The sequence below is a fragment of the Chaetura pelagica genome, unplaced genomic scaffold (genome assembly GCF_000747805.2).
Source record: "Chaetura pelagica isolate M959 unplaced genomic scaffold, ChaPel_1.0 scaffold150, whole genome shotgun sequence".
Taxonomy (NCBI): domain Eukaryota; kingdom Metazoa; phylum Chordata; class Aves; order Apodiformes; family Apodidae; genus Chaetura; species Chaetura pelagica.
The window spans coordinates 1,666,669-1,693,800 of NW_009952052.1; the positions used below are offsets into that span (position 1 = coordinate 1,666,669).

Sequence of the window (27,132 nt, forward strand, 5' to 3'; positions counted from 1 at the left end):
AGCCTTTTGAAACTGATGAAATATTAAAAATGGTTTTACTGTCACTTAAGTGATTGAAAACTCCTACAGCAAGTAAGACTTGTTTATCTTCTTTCCAAAGGAAAAATTTCTTAGTTTCATAGAAACTTATTTTCTATTCCGGATTAAGTATCATACTTATATTTTACTGTTCAGTTTAGAAAAATTTACCATTTAGTGTAGAAATTACTGGTATTCTTAATGAAGGGCTTGATGCTATAGTTGGTTGAATAGCATGGAAGGGTTATGGAAAAAGTTTTCTGTTTGTTACAGTGTAGTAAGAGAGCACAATCTAACCTTCCCTGTTATTTAAAAAAGCTTCTGTTGTTTTTTTTTGTTGGTTTTTTTTTTTTAAATTCTGTTTTGTTTCTGTGTATATATAGCTAATTCTTAAAGAAAAGGGCAAGGGAAAATGCTGAAGTTAGTATTAAAGTGGGAGAGATTAGAAGATTTAGGCAAAATAAAAGATAGCATTTATTTGTTCTGCTGAAAATATTTGCTATCCATTAAGTATCTAAAACATTCTAAAGAAATTGGGTGGATTAAGTAATGTGCAGAAATTCATTGAGGCTTTTATGATGCAAATATGAGTAATTAACTAGTGTAGAAAATCATGCAACCCTTCATAGGCACAAAAGATGAAACACTTACTTAAAACTCAATTTTGTACCTGCTACTAGTGCCTTCCTTGAAAAATGATTGATTTTCAAGACTTGGAATTATTTTGAAGTGGAAGAAATAAATGTATCAGTCTGCCATTCTGCCATGCTAGGATCCAGAAAATAACCATGAAAATTACATTTCAACTTAAAGAAAAATTATTCATATGTTTGATTAAAGGAGCATTCATTAACTTGTAGTCTTTAACATTTTGGATCAACAGTAATGTGTAAACTCATTTTAATCTGCAATTTTAGATAATTTTTAAGGAAATAGCTATAAAAATGTGCAGTTATATTTTTATTAATTCCAGGGTTTACCAGGAGAGCATGGGGTACCAGGATACCCAGGAATTAAAGGAGACAAGGTAAATTTTAAGTGATTTAATTAAGCTTGGTATGTTAAAGAATATTAGACTGTCAATTCTGAATAAACCTTTTATCCTTCTGTAATGCATCTGTGTGGCTGCTTTATGAACTGATTTTAAAATGTACAAGCAGCAAGCCCTGTCTGCTCCTCAGAGATGCTGCAGGCCAATATGGCAATCCAATTACTCTTTAGATTTATAATTTAAGTAATATTTCAAGGAGGTTGCATTGGGCTGTTATATTAAAACTGTGCAGTGCAAAAATATCAGCTAAGGTCCTGACTACAGAACAGCCTTTTCAGTACAGTGTTCTACTCAGATTAATGTGTAAAATCCTTCAGTCAGACATATTCATCTTGGCAGTGCACTGGAGCAGCTGTACCACCTCAAATGTGAGCCAAGGCTGGGATCATAGGGTCATAGCATCATGGAAGGTTTTGTGTTGGAAGGGACCTCAAAGATCACCTAGATCCAACCCCCCTCCCTGGGCAAGGACACCTCCCACTAGACCAGGTTGCTCAAAGCCCCATCCAACCTGCCCTTGAACACTTCCAGGGAGGAGGCAGCCACAGCTTCCCTGGGAAACCTGTTCCAGTGTCTCACCACCCTCATAGTGAAGAATGTCATCCTAATGTCTAATGTAAATCTACCCTCTTCCAGTTTTAAGCCATTACCCCTTGTCCTATTGCTATATGCCCTTGTAAATGTCCCTACCCAGCTTTCCTGCAGGCCCCAAGGGATCTCTTTATGGCATTGTATTTTGCTGTGTAGAAAACCCTTAGTTAGAATTCAGCTACATCAGCAAGAGTTAAAAATGGTATGTGTTTATATATTGAATGTAAAGAAGGGGAGTAAAGAGGATATACAAGCATATACTGTAAGATATGTGATGTGTCATAGTATTTATAGATTGTGGAGTAGAAAAGAAACTGATAAAATTAATTAATAGTTTGAAGAAGTGACATGATTAAAAGGCAGGAGAAAGAAAATAACCATGGAACAGTAACAGTAATATACTTGTCTTTTTTTCCTCTATTCCTTATGAAACTCCTGGCAATTTCTAGGACAATCTTGATAATGCTTAGGGGTTTTTTTCATAAGAGAAAATTCTCGCATTTCAATTAATAATTCAAATTTATCTTGTAGGGGGACCCAGGTGGGATTATGGGACCACCAGGACATCCAGGTCCAAAAGGTGACGTGGGGCCCCCTGGACCAAGTCTGCCTGGAACACCAGTAAGCCCATAAATCTGAAAAGGCTTTTATTATTTTATTTCTTGTGGGGAACTGTGCAATTGTTCAATGAAAGACATCAGTATAAGTATTTTTCAGATGTAATTTCAAAGTTCAAATATATGTCATAGTGGAATTATAAGTGCATAAAACTATAGTCTAGAATTCTGTATTGTTAGTGCAGGGCTCACAAATAATCATAGTGACAGTGCTATTAAAAAGGAAGACATTTATAAATCTGTCACAGTTTATTTATAAAGACTAACTAATTTTGGAAATGAAGTTCAGCTATTTCCTTTGATTTCAAAACATAATTTGTTTTGGGGGCTTTTTTTGTTTGTTTTTTAGGGTCCCACTGGTATGCCAGGAAACCCAGGTCCACGGGGACCAAAGGTATAAAAAAAATACTGTTTCTAAAAAAAAACCCAAAAAAACCAACACAAAAAACAGGATAATTGGGTAGTTTATATTTTCAGACATATTGTAACTGAAAACTTTATATTCTTCTCAGGGAGAAAGAGGACTACCCGGTGTACAAGGAGCACCTGGGGACATGGGGCCCCCTGGAATAGGCATTCAGGGATCACCAGTAAGTATAGTGACACTCAGAATTTGAGCTTCTCACTCTGCATCACTGAGAAACTGCAACAAGTAAACAAAGGATAGTAAAAAGTCATTACATTAACTTCCTTCTGACTTGACTCACAACTCAACATCTTTTCCCTTTATCCAGAGCCCCAAAGACATAGTGATAAGTAAGAAAATGGAAGCCTTGGAGAACTGAGAGGGTCAATGGCTACTGTACAGATGTGCTTCCTAGTAATGATGTTGAGACATCTTCATACTGTGCTGTTTATAAGCAACAATTGTTTACACTTGTCAGCAAAATCCATCCTGAGTGCTGGTGCAAGAGAAGAAGCATATTCAACACTGTAGATTATGACATTTTGAAAGTTATGCTGGTACTGGAAGAGGTAAAGACACATGGAAGAAAAGTGGAAGGCTCTGCATCAGCTCCCAGATTTTGAATTTGTGATGTCTGTTAATTGCAAGCTTAAGTGTACTGCCTGTAAATGAGAACTTGACAGTGCCAGGAACTATGCCAGAGAATAGTAAAATTCTGATTTTGGACAGCTTTCCTCATGCATCTCTGTGCAGTTTAAATTCAACATGAAGCACATTGATGCAGTGCATCTAGAGCTTTCATACTAAAAAGCTGTTGTAATTAAGTGTTTCTGCTATTCCACTTGTTTCCCAGGTTTCTTCCTTTCTATTGCCCTTAATGAAATCCATCTGCAGTGTTTTCAGGCTGTTCAGTAAAAAAAATGATGGTATTGATGGTACATGCTATTACATGAGATCTGTTGTGGTGAGTAGGGCAACCTCTCTGCAGCCCAGACCAGTACAGTTGGCTGATACATTTCAGCTTATCAACACCACTCAGAGAGAAAATGTTTGAGACAGGTTACTAGAGACTCACATTGAGATCTTAATCTAAGATAACAATCCTTAAAAATAATTTCTTCAGTTAAAATATTTTCAAATCTGAAATCTATTGCTAAATCATCTATTTGCTTTTATTCAACTGAATATCAGCTTTTCTTATGAATCTGCTAGTTAAATAGCAGGTTTCATCACAGAGCACTATTCTTTGGAATTCCTTGCACTTAAAAATGAGTCTCAGCAAATTCTTGAATTCTTTAATTTTGGCAAAATTAGATTTGGATTTAAAGCCAAACCATAGAGCAAGTATTTCTTGCAAGGCAAACTGCACCGATATCCCACATTCAGCGTTTTTTGTGTTAAGGTCCCTTATCCCAAAAAGTATAACTACTGATGATTCAGAGTTTTCTTGCAGGGTCCTATAGGTCCAGCTGGATCAACAGGTGTGCAGGTAGGATATAAGTTTTCTGTTTATTATAAAAACCATTAATTTAGTTTTACAAAGTTTACAGTAAAAGAAAATATTCTTAAGTGACCTTTCCTGCTCTTAGGGCCCTAGGGGACCCCCAGGATTGCCAGGAACTCCAGGTGCCCCTGGTATTAATGTAAGTGACAGTTCTCTACGTATGCAACAAAAAGTAATGTGTCCCTTGTCAATGATTTAAGGCCACCAAATTTTACATCTGTTTCTAGGGCACTCCAGGAAGAGATGGAAAGCCAGGACTACCAGGTCCTCCAGGTGATCCTGTACGTAAACGTAGAAAGCTTGTACATTTGCTTTGGTTCAAATATTTTATATTTAAAGAAGATGAGATAAGCTAGCAAGCCTAGAAGGTCCAGATGATTCAATTAATTTGACTTCTTAATTATTATATCCTTTGCTGGTTTTTTGTGTTGTTGGTTTTGGTTTGTTGGTTTTGGGTTTTTTTAAACTTGATTATATTGCAGTACAAATTACGTTTATGTTAACAGGTACAGGATAAAAACTCTGTTTTCAGGTGTTACAATTCTTATACTAGAGTTTCTGCCAAGCTATAACTTGGCATAGTGTTCCTCAGTCTCAGAAGCAGTCCTGTATAATTGAAATTTTCAGGAGCATACTTTGATTATTCCTGTTAAAAGTTCAAAGAAAAAGTTTGGGGATTCCAAAGCTAATTTTATTATGCCAGAGAAATAAGACATTATTTTTAAATGAAATTCTGAGAACTGTTAGTCTCTAATGTGATGAATTCCCTATAGCAGTAATGAAAAGTTAAGTATCTGGGTTTGAAAGCAAAAGCTCTAAATAAATTCCGACCCATTACCACACTCTAGGCGTTACCATCTCCTCTTGGGTTTGCAGCAATGTTTTGTATTTAACAGTGCTAAAGCTTTACAGGTTTTGTGAAGTCCAGCACTGCAAGATGCGAAAAAACCTGTGTGTGCCTCAGACCAAACTGCACCCTTAAAGATAACTGAGTATTTTACATGGGAGTCAGGAGAGCCCAATGTGCATATCTGCAAAATTTGCAGAAAGGCAAAACTTCAGTTGTTATTTCTGCTTCTATCTGGAGCCCCAGCGACTACCTCAGAACTTTTAAAAAACCAAATTTATCTTTAAAAAAAAATGCTTACAGAGACTTTTCTGACAGCACAAGAAGCTTTCTGAATTTCCTGAGCAATTGTTAGAAAGTATGTAATCGTGTTGGAAGAGACAAAAACGAACAAACAAACAAATTGTTAAGCTCACCTGTGATCCTGTTAGTTTAAGAGAATTTTGTATTCCCAAAGGATTTTATTTAAAGGCAGTTTTTAAAATAAGTGAGATGCAGTTATTGTAGTGTTTATTTAAGACACATCAAAACAAAGGAAATACAAATTAAAAACCCAACATTTTATCTGTGTTCTGTCCTTTAGCAAAATCTCTGCTCCTTGTCAAGGCATGAATTTGGCCTTTTTTTCTGAGTGAGTATCTCAGTGGTCTCAGTCTGTTCATCTCTTAAACTAGCAATTCTTCACATACCTGACCATCATAGAGATTTCTCAGATCCAGAGACTTCCTTCATGTCTTACTACTGAGTTCCATCTCAAAGTGTCCAGCAATGCAAATCTAAGACAGAGCTTCCCAAACTAGTCTGCAGACTGCTGGTAGCCTGTGAAGAGATGGGAAATGCTCCAGACCTGCTGCAGGAATGTGTTAGGCAGTAAAACATATCATGCTTTCAGTTGTATTAGACAGTAAAATATATCATGATTTCAATTAAACATTTGATGTTACAGGAGCTCAGCAGTCTAAGCCTGAGGATTGAAAACAAGGAGCTTATCAAGGGAAAAACTGCTCCCACAATCCCACAAAGACAAGCCCAGAGGGAATTGTTAGCTTTCTCCAGAGAAGAGCCTGGGAATCAGCTAGCTGTTGATTGCAGAATGATGATTCTGATCAGTCTGTTTCCAGTTTCCTGCATTAGCAAACTGGTCTAGTGCTTTAAGAGACACAAGTATCAATAGCTTCTGAAAAGCCTAAAATCAGCATGTAGAAAGCAAGTCTATCACTGGCATTGAATATGAAGATAGAACTGACATCAGAAAGACTGAGATATTAAATTAGTTTCAGTAATAATAGACATAAAAACAAGGAAAAGACACTGTGAATACAATTATTTGAAAGCCTTGTAAAGTTTATTTAATAATCAAGAGAGAAAGTTGAATATTTCAGTGGGTTGTCACTGTCCACTGTAAAAAATTGCTTTTCAGAGAATACATAAAATTAATTTTGATTATCTTAATAGAAAAAAATAATTAGTTTTAAGAGGTTTTAGACAAAATGAGGAGGTTTGGTGTAATTAGCCCACAGAATGAGCATAAACAGTCTAAAGGTTAACAGTTACCTCTCAGTACCTAGAAAAAGGTGAGACTTTTGAACAAGGATGAGATGCTCAAGGATAACATATCTTCGTAATAGATGAACACAAGAGGAATCAGAGTATAATAGGTCACTTAAAAAAAAAAAAAAAAAAAGCGTGCAAGAAAGATAGCAAACATTATTTTTTTAATTTATTTCTAAGTACCAGAGATATGAATGCTAAAGTGGAAACACAAGATATATTATTTTGTTAAGAACCAGTTGTGGAAAAAATCAGATTTCCAGCTTCGAAAGATAAACTTTGATGGGAAAGGCAGGGAAACAGTCATATTATGTATATTTGGCTTCAATAAAACTATGAGATTGTGAGTTTATATAGGCACACAAGGAGAGCTCTTGAAGTAATTTCCATATAATTAATGCTTATCAGAAACTATGGATATGAGTGTCTATCAGAAGACTACTCTTAGACTTGATCTGTCCCATGCCTAATTCTGTCAGTGATTTAGTTTGATTAGCATAAGTAGTTACAAACTGCAACTGGACCGGGAAAGCTTTTTGAAGATACAGTCAAAAACTAAAATTTGGAGACAGTCTGAAGTCAACAAGATTAAACTCAAGGCAGATGAACATCAAGTGCTTAAAAAGAAAAATAAAGTCCATAAGTGTGACAGTCTGGAAGTCACAGTGCACTTTAAGCTGAATGTAAATAAAAAATCAGATGCCACTATTAAGCAGACAAATCTGAGTAAGCTTTACGCTTACTAATAGGAGAATTAAGGTCTTTTGCTCTCTTGAAATGCCTGTTCTTTGGAGAGAACATTTTAAAGGAAGGTGCAGCGAGCAAGGGTGAGTGTGGAGAGTTAGGGTCTTTTTAATATTTTCAAAAGCCCAGCATCAATCATACACTTACACAGAGTTCAGCATATGTAGCTGTGGCTCTGCAGTACATGCTCAGTTAGGCTGGACATTCTGTAGGTGCAGAACACTGTATGCCACAAATGCAGTAGGCTTGTTCTCATATGTGATGTGTCCTTGCAGCTGGGTTTCAGGACCCTTTCACACTGAGGATTTGGAGGCCTGAACCATAAAATGATATTGCAACTAAAATGTGAACATTAGATGAGAGACTGAGGAGATGACACTTGTGTAGTCCAGCAGACCAACAGACTTGTGTAGACCAACATATGACATGGTAATAGCCTGGCTATCTGTAAAATTTTGTCAGGAGGTGAAGGATGAAAAATCAGGCCATCTAGGAATGTGGTTGTTTCTAAGGTTTGTTACAGGTTTTTAAGAGCATTGTCTAAGCACAGTTTACCTCTGAACAGAGGACGGACTTTGTAGGTTACATAGTTTTGTCCTTAAATTGTGTTTGGTGACTCTCACCCTAGAAAACTTCTCAATCTGCTTTCAAAAGTGGTGAGGCTACACTGTGAATGGTGTGCTCCCATTTACACTTGCAGTTAGTTGTTCTCAAGATGGTGTTTGACACCCATTGCTACCAACCAACAGTTTTTCTAATATGCTATGGAAGTGCTTACATTTTATTTTCCTTCTTAAAGATGGAAATGATTGAAACAGACTGAAAAAAACTAATTTTTGAATGTGTCTGATTTTATAGCAGGCTCCGGGTTATTTATGCTACAGAAATTGCAAAAAGAAATAAGCATTAGTAATTGAAGAGTTTATTTGTGAGCGAAGCTGATGATAACCTCTTCAATCAGGTTTTACAGGGAGTTTTTATATATAAGTTTAATAACAGCACTTGGAAAACCTATCTATATTGCAGTGTAGTGTAAACATATTGATTGAGCTTTAAATGGGTTTCCTTTAGTATTGGTAGCAATTTAGCAGTGGTACCACGGAGTTTTGCACTAATTCTTAATGTTTAAAGGCAGGACAAAATACAGCATATGTTGCTTAATTTGTTCTAGCTGGAGTATTTCCAGTATCTGAGCTAGTTCATTGAAGTTAGCTTTGGCATCTCCACAATTTGTGCTACAGTTCACAGAGTAGAAGTCAAAGCCTAGGAGAAACCAGAAGGAAAACAATTGAAGATAACCAGGTGAGAATAGTTTGTGGGGATTCCCAGTAGGGACAAGTTGTTGCACGTATGCTACAAAACCAACCATATATTACTATTATTTTAAATTGAACTGTACTGTGTTCTGGAGCTCTGCAGTTTTTGTGGTTTAAGGAACTTCTTTGAAACTGTAACAAATAATGACATTGTTTGGTTAGAGAGACAGCAATATTTAACTATATTTGAAACCCTGATTTTTCTTTTCAGTTTTCATTTAAAAAATAGCTTCAACCAATATATATGTGATCAGCCATGTGTTTAACCATGTAAACTTTAGAAGCAAAGCAAGCCCATCAGAATCAGTAGTGATATGTAAGACATGAACTGCAGCTGCCTTTTTCAATTTCAGATTGCACTGCCACTGGTGGGAGACATGGGAGCTATACTGAAGGTAAACATTTTTAAAGATTAAATATCATTATTACAAAAAGCAGGCTTTTTAAACCAAAACGTGCACTTGAAAGTTTCTATAGGTTCAATTCTGACCTACTTGGTTAGCGCAAAACACTTTTGAGATTCTTGTTGATTTTTTGTTTGAGGGGGTAAATACTCAAGAAATGTATTTTACAGGAGTTTTGCAAAGCAGTGTTTGAACAGAATGTGAGGTAGGCAGCGAGTGCATGTTCAGTGCATCCAGTCCACAGTATGAATTCTTGGAAGTATACTCCACTCTTTACTCTACTTGGTAGCATCAATATTGGTAATACCCCAAAAGGAGGAAATAATCTAGAATTTTTAAGGTAGTGTTTTGAGAAATAATAAAATCTGCCATATTCCAAAATGAAAAGTATACTCAAGAGGATTTCTATATGAGAAGCACTCATTGTTTCTGAGGATAGATTATCCTATTCTACTGTTCTTTCTTAATACATGCACTTAAGGTTTATTGACTTTTTCATTCCCAAATCTGATTTCCTTTAAGTCTGTCTTAGGGCTTTTCCCCGCCTCTTTGTATTTGTAATTGTATTTTCTTTCTTCTGTACATGGTCTTCTACCTCTTTCTCAGTTTTCTCTGGTTCTCACTGATTCTTTATGCTTCATTCTTCATTTTTCTGTATTTTGTGGTTAGTACCTCTATCAGATTGTAATTTAGCTGAAAAATGCTTCTCTCAAAAAAGCAGGAATCATCAAATGTAAATTTGAAGCTGGTGAGAATAACAAGTAGCATCCATCTCTGCCTCATCCTTGAAAGGAAGTTGGTTTGCTCAAACCTAAACATGGGTGTGTCTGGGACTAACCAAAATGAGGGCATTTGTGAGTCCTCTCAAAATGAAGCAAAAAAATTTGTTAGCATGGTTTGACTGCGTGAAAGACAGGGAGGGAAACAAGGAAGGCTCTCTGAACACTATTTTTTGTAGAAGAAAAAAGGGACTACGGAGAAGGCTTTGGGGCAAAATGAAGGAATGGTTACAAAGGCAGGAAGGAAGTGGTCTACATGGACCAGACCTTCTGCCTGTGCCACAAAATGGTTATTTATCACTTTACTTTGTGTCTGTTCCTCAGGGTGATCCGGGCATAAGAGGTCCTCCAGGAATCCCTGGTAGAGAAGGGCCAAAGGTAAGTTTTGAAGAGAGTAGTTGACATTGCTTTCTTGCTTGTTAATACTAAAAGGCCAGACTCTTACCTCTGACAGTCTGAACTTTTTTGTCTGATCCCCACCCCTGTAGCATCTGAACAGTTTAAAGCTCCGAACAATCTCTATGGCTCAGCCCTCTTCCTGTGTCAGTTTGCCTTTCCTCTCAGGAAAATGAGCAGAATAGCCTGAGCTGAGTCCCAGGCCGGGATAGTTCTTACATGTCTCACATCCGTTAAAGCTAGCTCAGATTTGACTGTCTAGGAATGAATTGCACCTTTGGGCTCCTTGCTGTGAGTCAGTCACACAAGAATCCTGTGGTGAGGGAGGAAACTTCCCCAATCTCCCTCAACTAGGCAGCAGCTGGACTGCCCTGTACCTCTGCATCTTTTTCCCACGGGAGTAATGCAGCCATTTCTCTGAGACTTGAGTTTCACAGATGGCCATCAAACCTCTCCTTCACTGTAACTGGATCAAATGCCACATGGTTTGGCATACAGATATCCCCTATAGTTGAGTATAATTCCAAGAAAGTATACTTTCTCCATTTGGACAAGCATTTAAGCTGGTTGGTATTAATAACATCTCCATCAGGCCTATTGGCTAGTTATCCTGCTAGGTAAAAGCCACTCATTTCCTTTCCCCTTGACTGGAGGCACATTTTAAAGCCTTCAGGTAGCAATGACACCTTTTTTTCTCTGTCATGCACTATTGCTGTAAGAGCTTCATGCTAGCATATGTTGGATGTGGGTCATACAGTGCCCTACAGAGCATAGAATTCATTGTTCTCTAATAGAAAGTGTTTGTTTGAATGTTGCATTTTCATAGGGAAGCAAAGGTGAACGTGGATTTCCTGGGCTGAGTGGAGAGAAAGGTGATGAGGTAAAATTACTTCATTTCTATAGCAGTTGTTTTCTTATCTGAACCTCAAAAATCTAGATTGAGAATTAAATCCACAGAATGTTATTCAGTTCTTTAAAACTGCTGACATAATAATGTATTGCTGTAAATAGCCCTCAGTTCTGAATTTCCAACAAGATTAAATGATATTACTCAAACAATATCTATCTAATTTTTGCCAGAGAATTTTTGCTCATTTATATGTTTTAAAGCCTCACATACATTTAAATACTAATTTTTGAGAGTATATGATAGAATAGTAAGTAGGCAAATGCCAAATACTTTCAGAAAATGCTTCATATTTTATGAAGTATTTGCTTTCATTGTGTTCCACTTTAGAACTAACTTTCAAAATAGGCAAATACTCTGATGAGAACAGTCATAGCAGCAATTACTATAAAGTGGAAACTGGAAAATGTTTGAAGAGACTAAATTTAAAATACTTACAATATTTTGCATCAAATACTGTATTCTTAGAGTTATTTTTATGTCATTGTGAAGAAGTAAAAAGAGTCATGTGACTTGTGGTTATGAATCCAAAATAGTCATTATAGCTTTAATTTTAAATTTAATTTTAGATTTTTGCAATTAACAGCTCAAGAGCAATCTCTGTCAGAAGAAACAAAGAATCACCAAAGCAGAAGCTATTAAACCAATGGATCTGAGTAAACAGACAAATTTCCTATTGACCTTAGTCAGCTGAAGGAGTTAAAATAAGTAGTCTGTTGCAAAATATTTGGTGAACACTTCGAAATTCCAAAATACTTCACCTGGGAAATGTTACAGGATTTTAAAGCTTATTGATTGAGGGGTTTATAGTTCATTATGAACGTTCTTTGGTACTAAGGCCATAACATAATAAAAATTTATAACAATAGTAAAATGAGAATAATTTTCAAAATAATCTGTGTTCATCAGGATCTTTGCCTTCCAAAAGTAAACATTTACATGAAGAAAAAAATAAAAACAGCAAAAACATTAGATAAGTATTCCTGTTTTGTCCCAGAATTTAACAGATTGTCAGACTTAACTATCATCCTTATTTTTCCTGTTTTTGCACAGATCATCTGTGGAGCTCATTATGTCTTTGCTTCTTAAAAGCAAGTACCTCCTGTGGTTGGATTTAGAACATCTATGATTCAACCTTAGCAGTCTGAGGCACTAGCAAAACAGTTTTGACAATTCATAAACTATTTAACTGCTGAGAATCAAGTGAGATATTAGAGACAATTAGGAAGTTAGTAAGGGATAGGCAAGATTATAACTGGCAGTTACATTTTTTTTAAAGGACTCCAGAGTAAATCAATTCTAATTTTTTTTTAATTGATTCAGTAGGGTTCTGTGCTGTGTTAGGAAGTTAGCTATTCACATACTTCTTCACTGTGTGATAGCTGGTTAGCTGCCTTAGCTCTGATATATTCAGTGTTTAGCATAATTTTTATTACTTGGTTGGCATGGAGATGGGAAGAGATATTAAGAAGCCCACCTGAAGCTCTTTGAAATAGGCTCATTAACTTCCATGTGCTTTCAAATAGCCCTTTAATCTTTGTTGAAGCTTAGCTCTTCCTTTTTAAAACATTCATTTTGTTCAGGAGAGGGTTTTTCTAACATCAGTAATAAGAATTACAGAAAACCTTCCTTTGGCTTCACTTTAATTTTCAAGGTGAGTATACCATCAGAGTAAAGTAATCCACAATGAGCAGAGAGCACATTAGCAGTTGGATTTGACACTGAGACACTGCAGAGGTGGATCAATGTCCTCTGTGTGCAGCAGCAAGAAGGGGAAATCAATATGTCTTCATCTCCACATGTTTCTTGATTTATTCCTGTCTGAAGTTTTTCCTATTTCAGGGCTCTTGACCTCTGTGGTTTTCCTGACTCCCCCCTTAGCCACACTTGTTTAAACACTGCATTTAACATGAGAAATACACCTTTTCTGAGATGATTCCTCCTGTCATAGGACAGGCACCCTGTGCAGATAAAATGGATCACTGCAGAGAGGGACTTATTTCTGCTTGTGGATTATAGGCGGAGCTGAGAGCAATTAGCTCTCATTAGCACCTGGTTTTCACATGTGTAAGATTGTGCCTAAGCCTGGTGTGGCAGAGGAAAGACTTCAGTGAGGTGCAGTCTTTTCTCAAATCCTGCCTGTGTCAACTGTAGTAAGTTGCACACCTGGATGTTTACTAAGTGAATACCAGAATCCATCCATTTCCAGGCAACCAAATAGAATAAGAGGTGGAAAGTAGGTCATTAAATACTATGAAAAGTGTCATATTGTGTTATCAGAAAAGTAATATCTATAAATCAGACCACACCATTGCCTTTAGATAGCATCAGGTAACATTGAGAAGACATCTTCTCACCAGCAAAAAAACCCCCAACTCTTAGTGATAGAAAATAGAAAATTAATCCCTAAGGAAAAGCCAGGTGTCCTGCTCTTATCTGCACAGCTCAAGACACAAAGATATGCAGGACATAAGCTAACAGTGTGAAAGGCTGAAGGACAGGTGTTGTTTATCAGTCAAGCAAGTATCAAGTCAAGCCTCTAACCTTGTTCAATGATAAACCCTTAATTGCATAGTGAGGCTTTTTTTCATTCCTAAAAATAATGCCAACTTTTCAGATGAAAATGCACTTTTATATAGTTGTAATACTGCTGGACATGTCAAATATAAGTTCTTTTTCATGTGTAATTTCCAGGGCCTACAAGGTGCTCCTGGACTGCCTGGTGTACCGGGACCCAGTGGACCATCTGTAAGTGTGTGGTATCACTTGTGATCTGATCTATCTCTGCAGAGGTTATCTAGTAAAATTCCACATTCTCAGTTTCTTGTCCCTTCTTTTGACTTTTTTAGGAGAGTAATAATAAAATCTTACCCATACTGGCTCTAATAAAATAAACTCTGTTGTGAGTTGTTGTTAACGAAAATACTGTCATTGTCTGGGCTTAAAGTTTATGTAACTTGAGTTTGGAGACTCTGTGAGGTTACATGTCTTACGATGTGCAAACTTGCAGTTAATTATGCATTTGTACTGAATTTACTGTAATAATCTAAAAATAACTCCAACTAGGCATTCTGAAAACATTTAACACTGAAACCAAGTAATCACAGTTTTTAGAAGTATGAAAATAAGCTGACAATATTTAAAGTCACTGAAAAATACCATTTTAAATACTAGTATTTATGGGAAAACTCCTCTTAGATTTTTTTTTAGTTTTATTTTCTAAATAATGGATGAGATCCTAGTAATTAATCTTATCACTATTCATTCCTAGGTTGCTGACATTACTAGTGTTTCCCATCTTTTAAAAACTCTAACACATTTAGGGCATTTAATCTGGAATATGTAAATTGGCATTTTAGCAGTAAAGCATGTTTTTTAGCAATGTCGAGAGGTGCAAGTTAAGGTCAGAGCATTTAGTCTGCCAAGGTGAAAATGCAACCACAAACAAAGTTTTTGCCCTTCAAAGGGCTTATCAGTGGGACACAGCTGTTTTATCAAACAGAATAGAAATATTTAAACCAGGAGGTAAAAAATAATTAGTTTTAAATGACCTTCTAAATCGTGTAAGTTTTAAAACCTAAGTTGCAGTGCAAAATACTGTGTTTCCTTGTATCTTAACTAATGTAAACCCATACTGTGTTGTGCAGGGAGTCACAGGAAGACCTGGGCATCCTGGTCCAGCAGGGTCAAAAGGCGAAAAGGTATTCCTTCTTTTTAGTCCGGATAATGACCTATGAAGTTTTTCCAACCCTGGTACACTCCTGTGTTTTGGAGGTTTTTATAACACAGAGTGCAAACAGTAACTCGATGTACACTTTTGAATGAATTTGTCTTTATGTCTTAATACAAGTACTTTTCCTAAACAGCGACACGCAACTGGACTTATATTTTGAAACACAGTCCTTGTGGTGTATGTAAATTGCAAGGAATGTACCCTAAGTATGACATAAAATTTAGGAAAGTGAAAATACGTTTACGAAATAAAATATGACAAGGTAATACTAGGTCTGCTTTTCATTCTTTTACCAGTATGTTAGTCAAAAGGAATTGCATACTTTAAAAGTGCTTCATAAGTACTGAAAGCTATTTACTATAAGTTATTCTGCAAATATAAGTAAGCTTACTTTAATTTACACTGTTATAAAACTCCTTTTAATCAATATTTTATGTGCTTTTTATCAGGCGCTCAACATTATCCATTGTAACTAAGAGGTGAAGTGCATTTGTCGGGCACGTCAGATCAGTGCAATACAGCAGACACAAACTCAGTTTGCTGCAAAATAGTTTCTGGGACAAGCTCTACATTTTGTATATGAATACACATTTTTGAAGTTTTTTTTCAGCTTTACCTGGAGCTTTCCAGTCATAGCATTAGTCATCAATGTATGTGATCTTACTGATACTCTGCAGAACCTTGACTCCAGTATGCATAAGAAAGAAAAATTTGTTCTGTAAATCTCTGAAATTATTTCAGTATAAAAGCTGATTGAGAGCTGTCTCCTTGTAGACCCTAATAGCATAAAAATTACCAGACTTATTTTCTTTTAACATAACCAAATTCAAAACACAGGTCTCTGTTAGTTCTGTGCTTATAGTTCACACTTGGGTGGGAATGAGAAGCCACTGCTTTACAACTGGTGTCTCATCAATAAAAGGGCAAAAGTCAGACGGCTGAAGAGTGATGAAGTAAACTGAAATGCAGGAAGAGTAATTCCCTCCTCCTTCCTTCACATGGGAAGGATCCAATGGATATTACATGGTCACTTCTCAAAGCAATCTCATGTTTGAGAAGTGATCATATAATATGCTTTTTAAAGCATAGTATTTTGTCTCCCCATGAAGAGCTACAAAGCACTATTTAGAGGCTGCTATCCACTAGCAGTACCATTTGGAAATGATGCTACCATAGTTGCAATCAAATGTTTGTATATATCTGATGGGCTAATTTTTGCTCTTCAGCACTTAGCTTGACTTTTCCCACCTCAATAATTTTAAATATTCAGCCTTATGTCTCATTTACATAAGTTTAATAAGATCTGATTCAGTGAAAAAATCTGAAAAATACTTGTTCCAAATTATGCAGTATTTTAACTGAATCATAGTGATGAGGTTTTTAAAAGATCTTGTTTGGGAAATTTGATGCTGAAACCTTTAACTCTACACTGTTCAGAGACCCAACCATTCTGCTGAGGCAAAAATTCAAGAAGCTTTTTGGTTTTTTAATATAAGCACATCAGAACAGACTGCAGATACAGGTAACCATAGGTGAATATTTTACAGTAAAAACCAGAACTATATTCATTATATCTCTTTATAATGATTTTTATTTTTATTCAATGTATGTGTAAATAAACTAAATGAACTTCTGAAACTCTAGCTCTGGTATATTGAGCTGTGAATGATCAACTGAGCACTGTTTTTTGCAATATAGTATAAAAAGCATGAAATTAATATTAACTTTTATATGCCAGTTGCTTAGAAATTTATAATAATTTAGTTTTTCCTTCCTCTTCTGTTATATATGAAGTGTTTGACAACCCAGATTACCACTAATAATTTGCCACAAGGAAGTTACTGCATATAAAGCATCAAATAACTAACAAAATAAAGAAGTAGTATAAAATAGTGATTAATAATTTCCCTAAAGCTTAAGCAGGAGCTGGGCAGGATAATTTATTCTTAATGTTACCTGCTCATATTTACTGTATCTCTTGTTTATTGTCATTATGGTCATCGTAGCTTGGGTATGAAATAGATCTGGACATCACTTACAGTAAATGAGTTACATGAATCTCTTGCTGTACCTAGGGTAGTGAAGGTTCTCCTGGGAAACCTGGACCACCTGGGCCTCCGGTGAGACATTACGTTTTATATTTTCAATGTTACATTAGGAACAATATACCCATCAGTAAAATGTAATGTAATATGAAGAACTGACTGTCAGTCTAGTGTGTATTAATATTGCAAGAAGAAAACATCTTCACAGAAGGTTTCTGTGTTCCTTTTTCTTCTTGTAATTCATCACTGAGTGAGTTCAGGTCACCAAAGCCATCCTAGAAACTTGGTCAAATGAGTTAGTCCAATAACTTAGACTCCAAGGTTAATTTAGGCAGCTTGGATGCCTGAGATCAGGCAACTCAGAGAACCTGAGGGAAGTCCATGGAGCTGGTAATATTAACTGGATGATAAATAGATGATAAATTAACTAGAATAGTACCTAACAAAATTAATTATGTAGAATTTTAATAATAATAAATATCGAAACATATATCTGGCTTCATAAAAAATTCCCAAGCTGCATTAGGATGTATCCTAGGTTCTTACTGAAATGTCTGGAATCTTTGAAAAAAATTGGAAAATTTATCCAGAACAAAAATGATACCACAGCTTTGCTGAGCTACAGGGCTTGAGCAGGGCAAGAGTTCTGACATTTACTTGGGTTTTGTTTTAAAGGGCACACCTTACAATGAACGGAATGGAATGAGCAGCTTATATAAACTCCAGGTAGTTCTCTTTGATGTTTTCTTGCTCTTGTTGTTTGGTTTGGGTTTGTTGTTTTCTTTCACTCAGCACCTAATTTTGGCCAAACTCAACTTTTAAACTTGCTGTTACAGGGAGGTGTGAGCGTCGCTAGTCATCCAGGCCCACCAGGACCTCCAGTAAGTATTGACAGAAGGTAATGTCAGATAGATAATTAACATAGTAACAGAGGGATTGGCTAGTTGCATGCAGGTTTTGTAAGCGGCTGGACTTAATACTGATTTAAAATGTATTATCAATGTATGCTCATAATGCAGTAATCAAAAAAAATAGGATGATTTTGTGGAATTATTCTTTTTTTTAAATGTGTTTCCACTTCTTCATTCTTTGCAGGGTCCAAAAGGAGATCCTGGCACAGTGGTATGTATGGGTTTTTTTGGAGATGATAGAGAATTCCCTAAGTAGTTCAACACATGATCCTAGTCACAAGGGGAGAAGAGTCCATTACATTCTTTAGCAGTAGTTTACCTCCTGCAGAATCAGTACATCTGAAAAAGCCTTTTTAATTGCCAGTTTTGCAATTTCTGATAAATAATTCTAAGTGATAATATAATTAATTACTGTACATAGTAGTAACTGTTTGTGAATTCATCTCTGCTGAGCTGACCCTGTTTATATTTGAGGATAGAGGATGTGTACTGCAGGAGGTAAAGCCCTTACTTGGTACAGGCCTATAAGAAATAAGGGTAGAAAATACCTTAAGAGCTATTACATTGTTCTCAACATTACATTTGAAACTGTGCAGGGAGAAGCAACAATGTGCTACCTTATGACAGCTGGTATCAGCTAGAAGTTGATGTTTCCTTTGGAAATGGCATGACAGGGAGTTACTGTGTGATCCAGTTGCTTCTGTGAGCAAGATGATGATCATGGAAGCCACTTACACCTTTCAACTCTACAGTTTGACATTCAGAAGCAGATCTATTTAACTTTTTGGTATTTTTGCCCTTAAGCATTGTGTTCTGTCCTTTTCACTTCATCTTTCTTTCAAGTTTATGAGGAGGCAAGACAACTAGTGGAAAAATCTTGAGCAGTTGCATGGGCTAGCATAGTGCTAGCCCCCAGCAGGATGTATATCCAAATCCTTACTGGGAATACTTTTTCCCCAAAGTCCCTGACACATGATGTGTCTTGCTTTTATAAGAAGTTTGTGATCAGCTTGCAATTTATCACTACAGTTCCTATCCTAGAAGATGGCAAAGTTGAAGCTTAAAGGTATTGCATCTTGAAAACTGAATGAAAATACCCAGAGGATAATGGTAAAATGTCACAACTGATGTTTTAGCCCAAAGAAGTATGATTGTATCAAATGTCATTTTAAATTGATGTTGTTTTTAAAATTGAATAGGTCCTTTCACATCAGTTAAAATTTCACTGCATTTGTGTACTTCATTTTCAAGTCTAAGGAATATCACATAACTACATCATGATAGTTACAGCACTAGAACACTGTAAAACAGCAAAACAGTTGCATCCACATGGTCAGTGTGGTAGAACTGTGTCCTCTGTTGAACTTCAGGCAGTAAGACTGAATCAGACTGAGTACCATGTGTCAGCTAATGGAAATCGATGAGAAGAATCTTCTGATAAAAGTGGTAGAATGTTTCAACGTCGCCACAAACTGCCCTGGTCTGAACACATCAGGCCACAATATTTAGAAGATGATGATGAATCTCTTCTCCTGTGGAAGGATTCTTCTCTTCTGAGTCCATATCATTGAGTCTTTCTCTTCAGTATCAGTCCAAGACTACTGAGAAATGTCTCTTCTCAGAAAAGCAGCATGTCTTCCTGTACCACCATCTACCTCCTGCTCCAGAAGCACAATCTCCCAGAGTTCAAGTGTTTAAAGTGAGATCTGCCAGAGACATGAAATCCAAATGAGAATTTGCTGTGGCTTTTGATTTAACTGGGAATTGCTGAAATACTGGAATTGTTGGCTGTCACTAAAACCTCTGTGCTAAATTATCTATCAACTTTCTTTAAAAACAAAACAAAAACAACAACAACAACAAAACAACAACAAACAACAACAAAAGGAAAACAAACAACAGTTAAAAGGGCCTTCCCACTCTTCACACTGAATTGATTTCTCCAGTGAAGTGGTGTTTTCTGGTCTTCTTTCAAAACTTGAACACCTACACTGGGACCCAGTCTGCCTGTCCCTTGCTGCAGAGTGCTGTTAGGAAACAGAGCTCTCTTGAAACAAGGATGTGTCTGCAAAACTGCACAGAATTGCTTGGAGATTGGTTCTCTGGTTGACAACATATGTTCACAACCCAGGGCTCCAGCACCTGGAGTTGCTTTATAATCGACCTTGGCTTGCAAGAACACTTGATGGGAGTCTGAATTACATTTTTCATCAAAATCAAGACCATTAATCCAAATGTTTACACAGTGCCTCTGGAAAAAGCTTGACTTGCAGATCACTAAAACAGGGTATAGAAAATCTGTTCAACTGGTAACCGGCTAGCTGTTTTACTAATCTCAAGTTAAAAATCTGCTGTTGCTTGCTGTTCAACATTTCTCATGTAAAATATGGAAATTCTAATCTATGCAATCCTTTTTAATTTAAAAAAAATAATATTAGGGAGACCCAGGACCAATGGGATTACCAGGACTGGAAGGACTCCCAGGAGAGAAGGTAGGACTCTTAGAAAAGAATTTCAAGCTTTTGATATTCATTTCTAAATATGACAAAGCACAAAAAGTTCAGCAGAGAAATGAAAAAAATCTGAAAAGATGCTGCCAATGGAAACACTGATTTTGCCCAAGTCTTTGAGAATAGTGAGTATTCTTTTTTTTTTTGCAAAATTGAATATTTATTCAGCTTTTTTGAATTACAGATTATTCAATTAGTTTACACAAAAAATAGTTTACTGAAACCTTTTTTTAATCAAAAAGCAAGGTAAATGAATTTTTTTTCTCTCAGTATCACCATACATCACTCTTATTTGTGCATAGAGTGGGGAGTGACATGATACAAGGTAGGTGTCTACAATAGATATTTGAATTACATGAGAATTTAGGACTAGCCTAATTTCAAAAGGAAAAAACACAGGGAGATTTTACGTGTCAAAATCAGACAAATTGGGGACAAGTATTAAAGGAAATAAACAATGGAGCAGATTGTATATACAAGCTGAGTGCTTAGCCCTTTCCCAAATAAAAATATCCTTCCCTTAACTAAATTTGGTCAAAAATTCACACTTCTGATGCAAAAAATTGAACAGAATCCTGGAGTCAGCCTTCCTGTCCCAACAGTATAGTGTGTGCTCCTTTTTAATTAAGTTATTAGGTACATTTGTGTAGCAGAATACCATCTTCCACAGACAGTGTTGGCTGTAACTTTATGGTAATTTAATTAACTGGTTTCAGAACTTTGTGTACTCAGGGTGAAATGTACCTTCCTTCAGCTGTGCTGATGCAGTGGTTTGTGTAGCCATGCTGCGAATCACATGGCTGAAAGGACTAGAATAGCCCTCAAAAGAAAAAAGCTGCAAGAGAAGCGCTGGGAATTTCTAGCTGCACTATCATAGCTGCTAAACATCACAATACAAATTATGGAGGCAGAATAACAGCTGGGACAGAGTGCAGTGCTCCAGTCAACATGCCCTGCTGCAGATCCTCAGTGCTCAAGTGTTCCTACGGAGCACATTATGTTCCTCACTTGAGGGGTGAACTTGCACTGACTTCTTTTAGCCTCCAGAGCAAGGGGGGTTGAAGTGTGGCCTGTAAGCAAGCTTCTTCCTCTGGACAAAAGGTCAGACATTTAACTTGTCATCTGTCTAGACTTTGTATAGTGGAGTAAAGAATTTGCCATTACCAGTGTTATTATTACACTACCTGAACAAGATCCTGAGAATGAGAAAAATCAGCATTAGGTATAAGAACAGAAAGCAGAAATCCCAACATCTCCTGGGGCTTTTATGCACAACAGAATGTGGCTGTAGCTGTGTTGGCACAGCTTTCGCAAAACAGTCCTGAAGTAACATAAACTCATCTCACAAAAATATTTTCCTGTTATGGCTTTAACTGTGTTGGGGCTTTCCTGACATGGTTATAGGAACTAGAATCCTGATATTTTTCTTACACTTTTAACAAACAGTACACTAGTAGACTGCAGTGTTACAGACTAAACCAGCAGTAGGTTAGGGCAAATCTCATTGTGAAGTTTCACCACTGGTGAGCTCCATCCAACCCCTTTGGCATACACTCCTCACAGGAGAGAAAGATGAGTTTGTGCACACACCTCATCAGGTCCAGCACAAAAGTCATTGTCTCAGCTTAAAGTGTAGATGAAGGTGGCCATGTGCTAAAGGGAGCAACTTTGCCCAGAAAAGACCATGGCACAAGCACATTGAGGATGCTGGCTTTGCAGAAAGTAGATCACAGGGTAGTAGGAAGGTGAAAACTCCTTTGAAAGGTGCATCTTAAATATGGGGATGTAGATATGATAGTAAATTACCCTGTGTGAATTTTGGTAATTGTCATGACCACAAATTATAATTATTTGGAAAACTACAGAGAAGTCCAAGATATTCCATCCTTTTTCAAGGAAGGCCTCAAGCAGAGTATAAGAAATAGCATGGAAATGATGACATTATACAAGAGAACCCAAACAAAGGATTTAAGTTATTTGCTCAAGTCAGTAAAATGAGTCAGTGGCAGAACTAAGTATCTGCATTTAGCAGAGCTTGGCTTCTGTCCTCGTTTTCAGTTCACTGAATAATCCTTCCTCAGATTTTACTGTGAATCCACAAACAAACTCCTGGTTTGAGTCTTACCATTAAGTATAAATTCCTTTCCTTCAGGGTGACCATGGACCAGCTGGCACACCAGGAGTAGCAGGGACACCGGTATGTATGTTCTTGAAAGAAAACTCTGTTACAAGGAACTGAAAAAAAGGTCAAACAAAGTGCTGAGCTGTAATCTCAGCCACTGTCTGTGGGACACCAGTGCCTGGCTAATGCTTTATAAGCAAGTTTGGAAGTGATGTGTTTTTCCTAAAGAGATCAGAGCTTTAATACCACTGAGGATTCATATTTTTATTAAAATGATGGGAGAGAATGGTGTAACTACATGATAAATCTGGAGTTTGAAGCTGCATATGCTTAGTTAAGAAATTTAATCTAGATAAAGACATTTTCTGTGTTCCTGGGCATGCACAAATTCCTGAGCATCTTTCTATCACAATCAAAAATGAACATTAGTTATTGCAATCCATGAGGATCTGCATATCAAGTCGATCAAATATTTGCCTTAGAGGAATGCTTTGTCAGCTGTTTACACGTGATATTCAGAGAAATTTCTGAAAGTCATCCAGAAACTTTGTTGTAGATGAAAGTAAATCTAACTAATGATAAATTGAAATTATAATAATTCATTTGTGTTCCTAAAGGAAATGAAAAAAAACTTTTCTTTAGATTGCATTCACAGTTTAATAAAAAAGTGCATCCATATTTCAGGAGGCAATATGGAGTTATTTATATGCAAATACATTTATTATTAAATTTGGGCAGCTACCAATCCATTCAGGAGCCGTTTTGATATTATAAATATGTGTTTCATTAAATAAAGAGAAGTTGTGTCTATGCATTCCCATTGCCATTAGCCACTGATTTAGTCTATTTACTGTAAGTTCCAAGAGAGAACATCAGCTTAAATAGCTTAATTTAGTTAAGTTCTCCTAAAACAAAGTAAAATTGCACATTTAAGAGGAAAAGTGTTTCTGTGAATTTTATAGCCTATGTAAGAGTTTCAAAGTTTGTTGCTCTGAAATATATTTCACAGTGTGAATCAATAATGCAGTAGCCAGTTAGGATGACCACCAATTGTTCATTCCCTATGTATTTCCCACAGGATATGTTATTCTTGTTGCTGTCTATTCTAGCTGGATATGAAATATTTAAGGAGTTCCCTTCATTACTGATGGAGCTCCATTCTGCTGATTACATTTAATTCTGATAAAATACACTGAAATAAATGATTTGCTGTAACATTTTATGCCAAGCAGTTTTAATAAATAAATTAATAGAGAAGAGTTTTTTAACTATATCCACATATCTTACTGGAAGAGAATTTGTCCTCCTTGGCTGGCATTATTCCCTAGGTCGACTAGTGGACCATTTTTCCCCATTCAGAGATATTAACATCTCATCTTAGCTTTGTCTTTTTGCTGAGTGAGATTGTCAGGGAAGCTTGGACTGAGATTCTGCAAGAATTGCCAGCAATGCATTTTCTCAGCTCAAATCCTCAGTCCTTTTGTTCCTGAAGTTGTCACTGGCATTGATGTGTTAGATCCCTCACTTGTACAAGTTATTTGAGGATCTGGCCAAAGGGTATTTCCAAGGAATATAGGTTCAGGGTTATAGATTCTTGTCTGAGGCTGACTCAGATAATTTGCTAAAAGCAAGGCATCATTTAAGAAAATACAGGCAATTAAAATCACTGTCTAAATAATAAGATGAGAAAAGATTGTGAATTCTGACAATAAACATGGCCAAAAAAAACCAACACACAAGCCACACACACACAAAAAAAAAAAAAAAAAACACAAAAAACCCCCCCACCAAAATCAGCCCAAACACTCCTGCCTGTAATGATGAAAAAATTATGAGATAAGGACCATCAAAGGAAATTGTATAATATCAGTATGGCTGTTTCCAAATAATAGCTATCAATTAAAAAAAAAACCAACAACCCATACAAATACACAAATTTCTTGCTCAAAGAAGGGATGGTGTTGAGTCAATAATAAAATCACTCAAAAAAAAGGAAAAAAAAAATCTTTATTTCACATATACAGTGATAAACTTTGACTGTGACTTCTCAAAAAGAAAATAATAGTTTTGTAAAAGAGAATCTCATTAAGACATTATCTCAGCATTCAGAAAGGAAGAAAAAGACCAAGTGATTGAGTTACGTTGTACAGAAGAGCCAGATTAGCATGGCACAAATATTTTTAAATTCTGGTAAAATATTTATTTTTCCTCCCTTAAAGCATTTAATGAGTAGTAATATGAATATTTCACTCAAATATATATCCTCCTATTTTTTACCTAAGATAAGTTTTGCTTCCTTGTAATTTGAATTTTTAATGGTCTCTTTTTGCAGGGAAAGCCAGGACCTCCTGGGTCTCCAGGGATACCAGGGGAACCAGTGAGTACAGATTTGAGTTCTGGGTTCTATGATAATACACAAATTTTTCAAACACTGAATGTGAGATTCTACATGCAGATTTATACGTGCATTTTCTTCTTTCTTAGGGTGAAAGAGGACCTATAGGAGATATAGGCTTCCCTGGGCCAGAAGGGCCACAAGGAAAACCAGTAAGCATTTTTGTTCTGAATATGTATGTTCATTAGAAAATTATGTCTTAGTTTATCAGAAGTCACAAAAGAAATGAGATTACAACTTGCTTTGTGCTAGGCTAGGTAAAACATGAAGAAAACTTAGAGCTAAAGGGCTCAATAATAACTATGCAGTCAAGAATTCCTGGTGTTGTGACGTTTTAATAGTTCATTTTTACTGAGATATTTCCTTTAGAGGTCTTACTATAGTCCTCTGGATCCTGTTGATTTAAAGGCCCTCTCGTATTTTTTCGGAAGGACAATATTAACCCAGACATTCAAAACAGTCTATGAATGATGGGATGACAAATAGATTCTCAGTTTCAGTGGGATCAAGAAGCATGTGCTTCATGACTGAATAAACTTCATGACTCTGCTGTGTACAGGTGATGCAACACTGCAGCTGAAGCATTTACTGTTCACTTAGGATATGTCTACTCTGACCTCTTTAATATGTGTGACAGCTGTGTAGTCAGCACTGTCCAGTGAGCTGGTTTATATTCTAGAAGTGGTTCAGCTAGGATAGTGCAGAATTCATTATCTCCCCCAAACCTTGGTGTTCTGGGGACAAGCATGAGAATCAGACCATTTCTGTTTGTCAGCACATCTCCACCTTATGTTTCTGTCTTGAAAGGAAAGACAATTCCTGTAACCTCAGCAGCAAATTGGCCCAAGGTGCCTAAACAGTGCAGAACTCCATGTTACAGTATGAGAAGGAAGGAAATATTCCTGACACATTTGCTCATGCAAGTCCTTCTTCTTACTCAGTGAAACAGCAGTGCGTTTGCTGCACATGCAAATCTACATGTATCCTAGTAAATTAAACAGTGGCAGAACATGAATCTTGCAATTACCTGGCATTGTGCATTTATTAACATACTCTCTGATGTTATTTTGGCCCGTGCCCACTAGGACTCTTGAATAATGCCACATTCCAGTTTTGGGGATAACATGGGCCTGTGACTGTTTCCTGCAGGTGGTATGAATGAGACCACCCTCTTTTGGGAAGGAAATATGCTTAACCCAGGAGATGGAGCTGTGACATGTCACAAGTCCTAACCACCAAAGAGTAGATCTGGCCACTTACTATGAAGTTCAGCAGAAGGATAATAAGGCATCAGGGCTAATACATAGAATATCAGAAATCTTTTCTGTGTTTGTATAATGACTAGCTGGGGATGGAAAAGTGCATGTACAGGGTCATATTCCACATTTGCAGAATTTCTATATAACTTGTCATTTAAAGTTGTGTACTTATTAAAGATGATACACATCTTGATGCTGGAAGACTTGTTTTGCTCTGCTCTTAGCTGATTTTTAATATGCTTGCAGTTCAGTGTTATCTTGAGCTCTGTTTTTGCTTGTCTCAAGATTATTTGCATTTCTATATTGTAGCAACTCAAACTGCTGCTTCTGCAGCTTCATAACATGTACTGATACCAGCACTAAAGGTTGAGCTTTACCCTTTGTAATTTTAAAATGCATATACGTAAGCATATTTATTAATTAGTTTTTTAATTCTTTTTTTTTAATAGGGAATCAATGGAAAAGATGGTTTGCCAGGCCCTCCGGTAAGAAAACGTGCTTTTGCATACTAGTTTATTTTATTCTTCACAGATACCATAGCTGTTAATCTTAGGCAGTTGCTTTCAGTTCTGCTAACAGATTAATATACAACAAAGCCTTTAGGTGTTTATCTTTTTTCAAAAACAATTTTTCAGGGTGCTGTGGGGAGACCAGGAGACAGAGGACCCAAAGGAGAACGTGTAAGTCCCTTGCTTTAATAACCTTTTTTCTTTTTACTGAGCACCTCATCAGTGCATATTTTACAAGGGAAACCAAGACATTAATTCTCTGTGAACTTCAAGAAATTACTTAGCTAAGAGGTCTAGTCCAAGACACCACTTTAAGGAATTAGAATTGAATTGGCTTGTGCATTGAGAGGAAAACCACTTTGTAACATAGTTGGCCTCAGTAGGTTGAAAAGTAGCAAGTAGCTAATCCTCTTGTGATGCTGCCAGACTTCACAAAAGCTATAAAGGTTGTCCTGTCACCCCTGGGATCTCTGTGTGTTACAAACACAAATCATGTTTTATATAAAACAAGTCAGTT

At 36.5% G+C, this 27,132-nt stretch overlaps 1 protein-coding gene across 1 annotated transcript in view; it reads left to right on the forward strand.

Moving 5' to 3' along the window:
* COL19A1 (collagen, type XIX, alpha 1) overlaps nt 1-27,132 on the forward strand; it is a 207,236-nt gene that overhangs the window by 164,127 nt on the left and 15,977 nt on the right. Inside the window, exons 19-37 of the mRNA XM_010003471.1 lie at nt 992-1,045; nt 2,192-2,281; nt 2,627-2,671; nt 2,790-2,867; nt 4,137-4,172; nt 4,415-4,468; nt 8,999-9,040; nt 10,153-10,206; nt 11,051-11,104; nt 13,826-13,879; nt 14,779-14,832; nt 16,940-16,984; nt 17,746-17,790; nt 18,005-18,031; nt 22,483-22,527; nt 24,785-24,829; nt 24,937-24,999; nt 26,556-26,591; nt 26,742-26,786. Coding sequence (XP_010001773.1) covers nt 992-1,045; nt 2,192-2,281; nt 2,627-2,671; nt 2,790-2,867; nt 4,137-4,172; nt 4,415-4,468; nt 8,999-9,040; nt 10,153-10,206; nt 11,051-11,104; nt 13,826-13,879; nt 14,779-14,832; nt 16,940-16,984; nt 17,746-17,790; nt 18,005-18,031; nt 22,483-22,527; nt 24,785-24,829; nt 24,937-24,999; nt 26,556-26,591; nt 26,742-26,786 — 966 coding nt within the window. The remainder of the gene's footprint in view (nt 1-991; nt 1,046-2,191; nt 2,282-2,626; nt 2,672-2,789; nt 2,868-4,136; nt 4,173-4,414; nt 4,469-8,998; nt 9,041-10,152; nt 10,207-11,050; nt 11,105-13,825; nt 13,880-14,778; nt 14,833-16,939; nt 16,985-17,745; nt 17,791-18,004; nt 18,032-22,482; nt 22,528-24,784; nt 24,830-24,936; nt 25,000-26,555; nt 26,592-26,741; nt 26,787-27,132) is intronic.